This window comes from Siphateles boraxobius, unplaced genomic scaffold (assembly GCF_051911475.1).
Source record: "Siphateles boraxobius isolate OS27281-9 unplaced genomic scaffold, OSU_SipBor_1 86, whole genome shotgun sequence".
Lineage (NCBI taxonomy): Eukaryota > Metazoa > Chordata > Actinopteri > Cypriniformes > Leuciscidae > Siphateles > Siphateles boraxobius.
The window spans coordinates 6,128,351-6,141,885 of NW_027509215.1; the positions used below are offsets into that span (position 1 = coordinate 6,128,351).

Genomic DNA, 13,535 nt, shown 5'->3' on the forward strand with positions numbered 1-13,535 from the left:
GCTTGGTTTGAAAGTGACTTGTGTGTATTTTATATACGCTGTATACCGTTCAAACGTTTTTCAAAGAAGTCTCTTATACTCACCAAGGCTGCATTTATTTGATCAAAAATACAGTAATGTTGTCTAATGTTACAATTTAAAATCACCGTTTTCTGTCTGAATATATTTTAAAATGTAATTTATTCCTGTGATCAAAGCTGAATTTTCAGCATCATTACTCCAGTCTTCAGTGTCACATGATCCTTCAGAAATCATTCTAATATGCTGATTTGCTGCTCAAGAAACATGTCAGATTATTATCAATGTTGAAAAAAGTATTTTTTGCATGATACTTTGATGAATAGAAAGTAAAAAAAGAACAGCATTTATCTGAAATATAGAAAGCTTTTGTAACATCACACTACCATTCAAAAGTTTCGGATCAGCAATATATACAGGGTATATTTTTTTTTTTAATAAATAATTTTTTACTAAAAATATTATATTTTTACTGAAGTACTTTTATTTAGTAAAATAAAGTAATGTTTTACGGCATTTTTCAATAATAAAAATCATGATAATAATAATGAATGTTTCTTGAGCAGCAAATCATCATATTAGAATGATTTCTGAAGGATCATGTGACTGAAGACTGGAGTAATGATGCTGAAAATTCAACTTTGCATCACAGGAATATATTACATTTTAAAATATATCCAAATAGAAAAGTTTTTTTTAAATTGTAATATTTCACAATATTACAGTGTTTGCTGTATTTCAGCCTTGGTGAGCAAAGGAGACTTTTTTTAATATTAAAAGATGTTACATATCCCAAACTTCTGAACACTATATTTATATTTTTTTTAAAATGCAGTTAAAATATAATGTTAAATAAAATATGAAAAAGAATTTAGGATAAAAAATGGAAATAGCAATAATAATTATAATAAGTATTGGTTTATTAAATAATTTGCTTGGCTATTTATTTGTTAACTGGTAGAGCAAACAACTTATTTGCTAGAATTTATTTCATACTGTTTTAATAGCAATGTATAGCCTATATTTTAGAATTGTGTGCATCATATAAATTAAAATAAAAATGTAATTAATGCAATGTTATTCATAAATTAATATTTAAATGCATTTGTAATATGTATATTGAAAATATTTATTTTTATTTATTATTCATAATATAAGCTAAGCGCCAACTTACAGTAGAATTAACTCTTCTCTTCGAAACAGACATCAATAAATGAAAAGTATTATAAACACACATGCTTTCCACAAAATAGGATTGATCCTGCCTACGGGCGCCTGCGGGTCATAATATAATCCCAGATGCCATATTGACTCTCTCGGGTCCGTGCGTGTGTTGAGCCCCTGAATGCGTGTCAGTGACGAGATTAATCACGCATATCCAGTGCCATCCATCTCTCACCCAAAGAAGGCGTGTCGTTTCCCAGGCAGTAACATCATCCAGCGGCTCTTTGTCCCTCAGTGTGTGTGTGTGTGTGTGTCAGTACCGGGCTGAGCTGCTCGAGTCATGGCGGCTGCGCTCGCGAACCCGCGCACCGGGAGCCCGAAAGCGCAGCTGCCGCCCTGCTATTACGAGGGATTCCTGGAGAAAAGAGGAGCGAAAGAGAAGGTGAGCGGTCAATACAACATGTCAAACACTTTATTTGATCATATCATCACGAGCAGCGGCATATGAGACGCATGGCACATGAATTATTACGCGCGTATTGTGTGGATATGGGCGAGGTTTGCATGGATCAGCTGTCTAAATATTATCAGTTTGCCATATCACCACTCAAATGTTGATTCTGCGTTTTAATTTAACATAAATGGGTGAATGAGCTGACGCTGCTGCTGTGTGCCATGTGTTATGCCGCTGTCTGACAGCTCTATAAATGTCATAACTCATATTTGAGCTCTTATTTTGTCTGTTGGGTGCTTTAAATTGTCGGCAGCTGCTGTGGTAGTGGACACACCTTAATGCGGACCACATGCAGTCTAAAGTGTGTGATTTATATGATACAGCATCATTTTAATATGCATTCGTTCCCAGACACTACTCTCTCTTGGAATCAGGTTATTATAATGGAGTTCACTGTTTTCTGCTGCTGACAGCTTAATGATGTCAATTGTCATTCAATATCACCGATTATTGAACATTCCAGTCTTTCAGAGTCTTCTTCAGTGGTGCATGACTCTTACCAGTGCACATTTGTGGATTCTGTTTTCATGCAACTCTGAGACACTAAAGTTACTAATCTGGTTAATAAATACTGCAGATTAGAAATTATTTACAAGCCAACCTTATTGTCAGAGCATAATGCACGTTTTTATTAAACCCATCTCAACTTATTCTTTCAACATTCTATAAATATATCAGCATTATATTGACCATACAAATATGCTTTCTAGATGTAATTATTTTTCCATTGATCGATATTTTAATATAAGTATGCTTCATTTGTTATATTTTGATGTCTCTAAAAAAAGTTTTCATAATATAAAAATGTAGGGGTAACACTTTACAATAAGGTTCATTGGTTAACATTAGTTACCTAGTTTAGTTAACATGAACTAAGAATGAACAACACTTCTACGTTATTTATTAATCTTAGTTTAATTTAAACATTTATAATACATTATTAAAATCATATTTATTTGTTAACATTAGTTCATGCAGTGAACTAACATGGACAAACAATGAACAGCTGAATTTTTATTAATAACATTAATAAAGATGAATAAATACTGTAATAAATGTATTGATCACTGTCAATTCATGGCAATGTTAACTAATTAACCTTATTGTAAAGTGTGACCAATGAAGGTATTTACTTGGGTACTATACATATGTATACATACACAAAATTTCATATATAATACATGTATATTTGCATGTGCACTGTATATTTATATCTATGTGTGTGTGTGTGTGTGTGTGTATATATACATATATATATATATATATATATATATATATATATATATATATACATACATATACACACACACACGTGTGCGTGCGTATGTGTGTGTGTACACACAAATAAAATATTATTTCAACTAAAATATAACACATTAGTGCTAAACTACATTTACATTAATTTAATGTGAAGTAAAAAAAAAAAAAGGTGACAAAGAGGGCCACATACACCATTCGTATATTCAAGAGGGAATATTCAGTGGGGTTCAGGTGCAGTGTGTGACGGGGGTGTGTAGGGGGTGTGTCTCAGATTTAGGACAGCTGTGCTCCGGGCCGGCGTGTGTGTGTGTGTGTGTGTGTGTGTGTGTGTGTGTGTGTGTGTGTGTGTGTGTGTGTGTGTGTGTGTGTGTGTGTGTGTGTGTGTGTGTGTGTGTGTGTGTGTGTGAAACCCGTGCCCTGGGGAGCCATGAGCTGCCACTGAGATCAGGATTAGCCAGACAGAGCAGAGAATTACAGACAGAAGAGTGGTAATCTATGCAGAGATGACTGCCATTCGCTTCACTGTTAGAGCATTACCACGTCAACGTCGTGTGTTCGAGCTCTGAATAGACGTTTAACAATCCTGAGTCCGGAGAGAGATGATTTAGTGTCACTTTTGTGTCTTTATATATAGTACATAAATATTAGTACATATATATAGTACATATATATTAATATTATATAAAGTAACAATATTATGCATATTGAGTAATTGTTTTCTCTCGATGCAGGTGGCTCGTCGTTTATGGACCTGTTTATGTGGAAACACGTTATACTTCTTCAACAACTCTAAGGACACACATGTGAGTGACATATTCAGGGGTTTGCTACCCATACAATCCTCTATCAATCTGTGGAGCTTTAGGAGAGAGTGTTAGGAGGGCATTTTCTACAATTCCCCTTCGAGTCTAAAGTCCATCGTAACTTTATCATCTCCATAAGCGCTCTCAGCCGTGGGAGAGCAGATGGCAAGGAGGCAGACGAGTTTGATCAGATTTGACTTAATTGTGGATTCAGTATTGATTTTCGCTCTGAACCCATCAAGATAGCAGTTTCAACCTCTATAACCGCAGCCAGGGATGGGAAGGTTAATCGAGAGGGAAAAAAGAGAAAGTGACATGCAAAGTTTGCTGAAGAATCACACTGTGTGGGAACTTACACATGCTCATGGAATGTGATCATTAACTCATGTGTTTATTCTTTGTGTGAAGAACAGACCCAAATTTACGCCTTCATCTACTGATCACATATACTTTTGCCACTCTTTTATCCAAAGTGTTGCATTGAAGGTTCACATTTTATCAGTTCATGCTTTCCCTCGGATTCTGTTGTGTTATGTTGTGTTTTTAATTTTAAAGGGATAGTTCACCTCAAAACGAAAATGTTATTACCATTTCCTTGTTAGCTTGAATGTTACCTTCATGCCATTCCAAACGTGTATCATGCTTCTTTGAAACACAAAATGAGATGTTAGGCAGAAATGTCTGAGCTGGTGTTTTCCTGTAAACAATGACTAAGATTTGGGTCTGTTCTTCTCAGATATTCATACACTGCTGTCTTATGGCTTCAGAAGCAGGGATGTGATTTTTATGTATTTTTATCATTTTTTTTATTTATTTATAGTTCCATATTTTTCAACCTGAAAAGTGTGACCTATATGGGGGAAAACAATTGCAGCATTTTTAAAAACATTTATTTAAAATAATTTCCTCTAAAATTAAAGCGCTATAGTTTAACATTTAAAAGCAAAGAAATAAAGCAGCCATAAATATCTGTATTACAATTTACTGTTGTTCTGTTAAATAAGTTATTATTGTTTTATTATTATTATTATTGTTAAATACTATTTTTTTATTTTACAGTGAAATAGTATTATCGCAATAATATATTTATTTATTTATATATATATATATATATATATATTTGTATGTGTATGTATATATATATATATATATATATATATATATATATTATTTTTTATTTTATAATTTAAATAATAATAAAATAAAAATATTTTATTTTTAATCAGAATAAGAATATTCAACACAAAAATATTTTATTATTGTTTAAAATGATAATTAAATCATTGACGTTAGGCATTCTGCCAAAAATCATCTTTTTGTGTTTCACAGAAGTCAGTCTGGTTTGAAAAGGCATTTCTGGTTGAATTGTTCCTTTAAATGTCGGTCTGTATGTGTGTGTTTTCTAAATAGTATGTAGAGAAGTTGGATCTGAGTGGGTTTGTGTCTCTGATCGATGACCCAAGTCGTGATAGGAATCTCGAAGCAGCCAGACTGAACCTCCGCATGAAGGATGGAGAGATCAAGCTCACTGTGAGTATCAAATGTCTGTCAGTAGTAGTACACACACATCTCACTCCCCTCATGCTCGTTTTTTTTTTGTTTTTAATTGCGGAAGAGTGTTGAACTTTTTTCTCTTTTTTACTCTTTTTCTTCTGCAATTCAGAATGGCAGCAACGCCTGCTGCCATTCTGAATTGCAGAAGAAAAAGAGTAAAAAAGAGAAAAAAGTTCAACACTCTTCCGCAATTAAAAAAAACTGAATTTGCATTTCCTTCAGCATGAGGCTTATTCATTTTTACTTTTGGTGTGAAAGGGCCTTTACATTTGCCAAAAATAGAACCTTTATTGTTGTTTTTTTATTAAAAAACAAATCTGCAAGCCAAGGCCAGAATAGAAAATGTAATGCAAAAGTAACGTAAAACTTTACTTTCCATAAAAAGTAACTAATTAGTTACTTTTTAGAGAGAAACGCGATATTGTAATACATTACTTTTAAAAGTATATTTCCCCAACACCGATTATACACAAAGGGTGTGTTCACACTTGTAGTTCGGTTCTCTTGGTTCTATTGGTCCGGACCAATAAAGAAAATTAAATATTCATTCCTGATTCGCTTAGCGAATCCACACGAATCTTAACGAACCCAAAGATACGAAACAAAAAAAACCCGGCTTTTATAACATATTTTGCGTCGGAACTTACCGAACATCCAAAACAATACTGTGTGATGCGTATGATGGTATTTTTACCACCTGAGAACTCATGAAGAGCTTATAAAATGTGTGAAGTCAAAACAGTGCCAGGAATTCCTTAGTTACACACACACACACACACACCCTGAGACACGTTTCTGACACCTTTACTGAACTGTAATGGGCACCGTATGATGATGAGATAAACCAGGTATGTTGTTTGTGCATTCTTTCCATTTTAAGGTTGCATCTTGTGACAACACGCCCTGTTTTTGGTCTATTTAGATGCTTTTGGTCCGTGTTGCTATCATATTTCAATCGGCTCTCGGTCCACTTGTTCGGTGTGCACCAGGGATCGGATGGCAGCGTTCACACTTATTCGCATGAACCATATTTAATGACTCTGATGTGGTGTAACCATCAAGTAAAATATAATAAAATATTTTCCTTAAACATTGAACACATGTGTGTACATATCTTAATTATTATTATTAAAAAATGTAAATATATTTTTCAAGCTATACATTTATTTTTTTCATATTTCATAAATTATTCATTCATAAAAAATATTGTTTCTGGGGAGTTGCACCACATGACATCGTACAAGCTGAACTAATCTAGCCTTGTCATAAAAAGGTCAAAATATTTGATGTCTTCAGAGACGTTTACAAAGAAAAAATTTCGAAATTACATCAACTGATTATCTATATTTAAGTTAATTCGAGGCAGGGTCCTCTTACTCATTTTCTATGGCCTATGAAAGTGTGGAGAACTTTGTCTTCAGTAAACTCTCTGTCAACTTGTTGGACTTCAACTTTGACTCCTGGTCTTCACTGAGCATATTGGTCTCTTTATGTGGTCTAACAGAGCAATCGCTCCAGAGTTCGTTTTAATCCAACCAAAACCTGTCAAGTGTGAACACACTCTAAAATGACAAGCGCTTTCTTGAAACAATAAGCTTGGACTCTCTGAGACAGTCACGCTCCAAACGCACGTCTCAATCCCATCACACTTTCCTAAATGAGCAAATGTGTGGTTTTCACTCTTTACAAACTTCTCCATACAGAATTTACCTTTCGACACGCTATAGAGAGTTTTGGTTTCATGGACCATTATTGTATTCTTGTTTATGCTCAGCACATCTGATGCCAGTAATAACAGGCAGCTCCAGGTCATATTCTGGTCAGCTCAAGACTAAACAGCACTTACTGTACAGCGGAGGATCGCTATCAGACGGTGAATGTACTGTAGTCTTTGCTCAGGAAACTCTTGGTTTATTTTGCGTTGGGAATGAGGGTTGATCCGAAGTTTGCTACAAAGCCAATACGCAGCCCTTCCATACCTCAAAGAAATGCATGAATAAAAGTTCAGTGAAAATTGAATTTGTAGGTTTCCTCATTTGTAAGTCATCTTGGATAATCAATGAATGTAATGGAGATCTAATTGGCTGTGAGATACTATATGACTGTAATGTAGTGTAAGGAAATATTTGCATTGATTTATAGTTAATAATATATGTAATGCCAATATGTCTCTCTCTCTCTTTCTTCTTAGGCACCAAATCTCGAGGCGCGTGAGCTGTGGAAAGGATTTCTCTACTCTGTCGTAGATGTGAGTTCAATCAAATGAGTAATTGTTTTTTTATAACTGATGTTAACATATATTCTTTAGTGGGAATGCTGTCTTTACACTAGTGGATTTTCTAGTGCTATTCTGTGCATGTCAATAAACACTTACAGCTCCTCCTGCAGAACAATGAATTTTGATCAGACTTTTTTTTTTTTGCACGCAGTCTTGAATAATATTGCTGTTGATAAGCTGGATAAGATCTGAGACATTTGAACTGCAGGAGGTTTTGAGATTTATGACCAGTTTCCAAGAATGCAGCTAATACTGTTGTTTCTTTCAGTTTGGGAAGGATTTCGTTGAGCATTTTGGCTTTTTTAATGGCTGAATATCTGATATCTAGATCGTTAATTACATGTTTGGGGTTGGTGAGAATTGGTGAGAAAACAGTTATTTTAAATAGTAATATTATTACCATTATAACACAATATTACTGTTATTAATATATGTTTGATTAAAATTCTGTAAATGCAGCCTTGGTGAGCCTAAGAGATGTTCAAAAACATTTTTAAAAATTGTACCGACCTCAAACTCTTAAATGGTAGTTTATATCTAATAACAGTTCTGGAAATTGTATGGCATCAAATAAGATGTAAAAAAATTCTAATGATTGTTTACATAATGCTTATTAAGACACTAGACTGTTAGTCAGATAGTTGGACACTGTTATCACCTAATGGCTATAATCTCGAAATAGCCAAATTTTAATTGTCTTGATATAGTGTTCTTCCATCATTGTGATTTGTGTTTAATAATTACACCACTTTATTTGGACTTTAGACAATCAATAGAGTTGATGTAACAAAAGCATTTCAGGAAAATAAAAAGTAGGATTATAATGGGCTATTCTAGACTTTGATCAAATTTATATTGTTGAAGGATTGTCTTAATAGCTTAAATGTTTTTCAGAATTTCATTGAATATCATCTGTTTTATAATTAAGGGTGTTGTTCACACTTTGTCCGGATTGGTTCGATAGAAACTCTGGTGTGAATACTCTGTTAGTGTGTCGCTCATTTGAATCATTTTGAACAAGCAGACTGAGACCTCTGAAAAGGCACACAGCATTGTTTTGGATGTTCGGTAACAATTGTCGCAAAATATAGGCCTACATCAGACACGCTGTTTTTTTTTTTTTGTATCTTTAGTCTCGGTGTTAAAAATGAGAGTGTGGACGCTAAGTGAACCAGGACTAAATGTATCACTTTCTTTTTTGGACCAAAATAACCAAGAGAATTGAACTACTAGTGTGAACTCACCCTCGAACAGTTTTAGTTGGATGTTAGTCATACAATAAAGTAAATGTGCCATGATCAGGTCTCGTAAAAAGTATGTATCACCGTCAAATCCTCTGGCTTTACATCAATCCCATTTAAAACAGCACCCTGAAACACCTCCCACTCATTTCTTTAGTGATGCTGCTCACATGTTTTCATAGATAAAGGGATCAGAGTCCCCATGCACTATGGCCGGTGCATTTAACCGTGCAAATTAGAGTGACATGCTTTGCGTTTGATTCCAGCTGGCTGTGCCCACGACTCTCACCCTCCTGCCCGGGCAGCTGCACATGCTGAAGGAAGTCGTGGAGAAAGAGAAAATGCGTCGAAAGGCACGTGCGTCCTCCAGAGCCCCCTCATCCCCCCTCTCGCTCCCGCTGGTGGGGGAAATACCTGCGTGAGTTTCTGTTTATCTGAGCGAGTGTGTTTGTGGAGAGGGTCTGAGAGAGGACATTCTTCAACGTCTCTGTGTTTATCCATTGCTAAAACATCAATGTTACTATTGCCCTTATAATGTTACTTCTCTTAACGATTTTTGCCTACGTGATAAAAACCGGCAAACATTGAATAGATTCACTATTGAATCTAGCCAGCAATAAAAACTGTGACCTAGCCAGCAATAAAAACGATCTCTTCCATGTGATTTTTATTTTACATGGCATTTCTCAGAACTACAAAATGCAGCCAAACTAGAAGTTTCAGTGTTTATACAGTGTTTTATATCATTATTTGTATATTTTATGAGGTATAGCCTATGCGGTGTGGTTGATGTGTTATTCATAACTTCTCATCCATTGCCATTCTGTATTTGCTACTGCCGTTAACATGTTCTTGTTAGAAGTGACACTGATGTTACTAATGTGTCAGTTCATATTACGCATTACAAAAAATCTTTTTTATTTTTGTACTTTATTTTTAGCCTTTCTGGACATTTTTAGACTTGATGTTGACAGGAATTGGATTAAAAGCATAAACCTTTACCGAAATCTTCTACTTATTTAACCGATGTGAATAACGTCATTCTTAGTGGATACTTGAGACAAATATGTTCTTGTGTGTGTTATTTGGCAGGTGTTTCAGGCCTGTGTCTCGAACTGAAGCTGAGGTGCTGTTAGAAAGACATCCGGACTGTGGGAACATGCTACTCAGACCGGGCCGGGACGGATCTTCTCTCGCTGTCACCACACGACAAGACCTGAACGGGTAAAAACACTGAATCTCTCTCTTTTTATTTATTACTGATAGCAAATGCTTTAAACCTACAAAAATACACCTGTTCTAAGCTCTGTTCTAAAACTTAGTAAGCCTCCTTGCTGTTTACATTGGCAGCTGACTTATAAAGCAGCATCCTAAACCAGATTTACATTTACATTGGGATGGAACATCATAAGTGAATTATTAGAGATATTTATAGACCGCAGCTCTGCACACTACAAAAAGTGTAGTGTAGCGCACAGGAGACTGGACTCTTAATTCCAATGGAGCATAAAATATACAAAGCATTGTATATTTCATACCATTTCATCATAAGTGGCCAGTGTGACATCATCAGTGGATTTCATTACGACGTCCTAAATAAATGTTCCCTGTGTTTACTCATTATGACATCATCACTGAATTTCACTGGATACATTTATTTCATCATAAAGAGCCATTGTGGCAACCACTGAATTCCATTAATAACTCATAAATGGACATTATGACTGAATTTTCCCTTGGTTTATTTATTTTGATGTCATCACTGGATTTTATGACATACTGCACATACTTGATACGTCAATCTGTGCTAGTCATTTAGTGAATGCTTTTATCCCCATCAATTTACAGTACCGGTCTATTTTTACTCCAGTTTCTCTAGCTCTGTGTCTGTGTCTGTGTCTGTGTCTGTGTCTGTGTGTGTGTGTGTGTCAATCACTGGAATTCCAATGGATTCATTCACTATGACACTGGATCACTGTTACTTTAGTATAATTTATTTAATAACACAGTATTTAATACAGTAACTTATTTTAAATGTTGCTAAGGCAACATTTCTAAGTTTCTCATTTAATTATATATTTTTTTCTAGCTTTTTTTTTTCAATTAACGAAAATTTTATTTATTTGTAGTGTCCGTTAACGATCACACTGCACTATGCCATTATAAACGGCCTAATAGTATTGAAGTCGGCTCTCTAGTGTTTACAACAGAGCCGTTGTGTTGTTTTCTTTTTCAGATCAGTGTTCAGGCATTACAGGGTGACACAGAAGCAGCAGGGTGGTTACATCATCGACGTGGAAAACCCAGTATGTGAAAATGACTTTCTTAATTAAGGGAAAACATCAACCTTAGGGAAATCTCACTCCTCCTCTTATATTTTTTTTGCCTCTTCCTCCAGATCCCCTGTCCTACACTGCATGATGTCATCAATGCACTCGTGGAAAAAACAGCCGGGACTCTTCAGCCCTTCATATTAGAGGAGCCTTATGAGGAGAACATCAGTATGTCACAAACACAATGTTAAACTGGGCCATAAAATGACACTCAGTTTGCTTTGCACTGAACTCATCATCTGAATTTCCTTTTCCTGTAGCGTTTGTGTCATCCAACGATGAGAATGGAGAGCGAACCCTGCACTGTGCTCCCACTGGACCTCTCTCTCGAGCTCCATCACTGCCCCGTAAACAAGGTACACATCTCATGCTTCACACAACGACATCTGCTGCTGTTTAGGTCATAGGCCAAAGGTTCAAACCCAACGTGTTATTATCCAGTTATTTTTGGGCACTTTTATGATAAATCATTCGTTATATCAGCTTCAAAGCCCCTGCCAAACAACATGCAGGAACAGTTGCACTTGGATGCTGTAGTGAATCTTGCTGCACAAGTATGAAACAAGTCTCAATCTGTGTGTTTGAGCAATTTGTGGCTTATAGGAATTGCATTACACTGAAAAAATGCTGGCTATGTGTGAGCACTAGATGTAGGACTGCACATCCTTTATACGTCAATGTGTACTAGTAATTTAGTGAATGCTTTTATTCAGATCAATATACAGTATACCCGGTCTATTTTCACTCCAGATTCTCTTGACTAAGTGAGAGTATGTGTGTTGGTTCAGTAGGTACAGACATATGGACGCTGCGGCCACAGACGAGATCTCCCAGTCCCTCACCACGATCCTTTTCCCCTTCTGGCTCTCCGTCCAACTCCATGAGAAGACTGGTTCTGTCTCCCTCACCTCTCTCTCAGAGTAAGAGCCCAAGGCACTTTTAACCCCTCCAGTCAACTTGTTTTGGGTTCTGAATTTTATTGTATTTTTTTATAAATTGACTTAGACAGTAAAAACAGTATCAATAATATGAGATAATCGCATTAATATAATTAATTATAACTATTAGTATTATCATTTAGGTATTTTGATTTTTAAATATTTGTATAATAATTTATTTAATTACACGCTACAGTTGAAAAGTTGTTTTTCTTTTATTCAACAAGGATACATTAAATTGATCAGAAATGACATTAAAGAGATTTATTAACACAATATTTATATATATTTCAAATAAATGTCTTCTTTTGAACATTCTATTCATCAAAGAATTGTAATTTATTTGATGGTTTCCAAAAAAAAAACAGTTTTCAACATAATGACAAGAAATGTTTCTTGAGCAGCTAATCAGCATATTATAACAATTTCTGAAGACTGGAGTAATGATGCTGAAAATTCAGCTTTGATCACAGGAATAAATTATATTTGAAAACATAATGAAACAGAAAACAGTTATTTTAACAATATTACTGTTTTACTGTATTTTGATCAATAAAAATGCAGCCTCTGTGAGCTTAGACTTCTTAAAGCATTTTTAAAAAACAGACATCAAACTTTTGAACAGTAGTGTATATTTTTTACCCTATGTGTATTAGATTCTCTGAGACCCCAAACATACAGAAAGTAACAGAACATGACGGTTAAAATATGACTGGATATTTAATATATGACTAGGAAATTCTCTTCCCTTCAGGCCTCACAGACGAGCTTAAACAGAAGCTGGAGAAGAGACGGACTAGTCAAGATTGATTTCCTCCCCATTTCTGCCCACCCTTCGCCGTCTCAATCTTCCAGTGCCTTCCAATAAAGACTGATGTCCTGTTGAAGGAACAAGGACTCCCTGTAATCGACATTCTTCCCTCAGTGTGACTTAAACAATGCCACTTTATTTGACTTTATTAATAACACGAGAGCCGAAGTCCACCAGCTTGTCCTGCCTCACAATAAGGCCGTCACACAATTTCGCGTGTTCCTTTGAGATTACAGAAAATTAAAAAAGGAAAATCTGAGCCAATATATTTTATATCTCTTTCTCTCTCTCTGTTTAATAAGACCTTTACACTCAGGTTTGTAATGACAAACCATGAGTCAAGAGGACATTTCCACACATTTAAGAAAGAAGCACATCAAACTGGTCTTACAATAAAGGACTTAATATATCTGGTTTCAATCAAGCACTAACTGTGAACTGGATCTATATGCTCAGATGAATGTAAATATGGTGCTGTTCGGGGCAGGGTCCAAAATTAACACGTTCCATAAACAAGTGCACATCTAAATTGGGCAATGCATTTATGCTTTTAGCTGAGGCTTTTATACAAAGCGACTTGCATTAAGGATATAGGCCTAAATTGAATCAGTTCATGCATTC

At 35.3% G+C, this 13,535-nt stretch overlaps 1 protein-coding gene across 1 annotated transcript; it reads left to right on the forward strand.

The window, feature by feature from the left end:
* The first annotated feature begins 1,468 nt into the window (after nt 1-1,468).
* Nucleotides 1,469-13,338, forward strand: stap2a (signal transducing adaptor family member 2a). The gene is made up of 11 exons (XM_077222325.1): nt 1,469-1,624; nt 3,688-3,759; nt 5,170-5,289; nt 7,505-7,561; nt 9,099-9,250; nt 9,925-10,056; nt 11,069-11,138; nt 11,231-11,333; nt 11,426-11,521; nt 11,954-12,085; nt 12,858-13,338. Exons 1-11 carry the CDS (start codon nt 1,523-1,525, stop codon nt 12,911-12,913), a joined length of 1,092 nt encoding a protein of 363 aa, XP_077078440.1. The 5' UTR covers nt 1,469-1,522; the 3' UTR covers nt 12,914-13,338.
* Nucleotides 13,339-13,535: the final 197 nt, after the last annotated feature.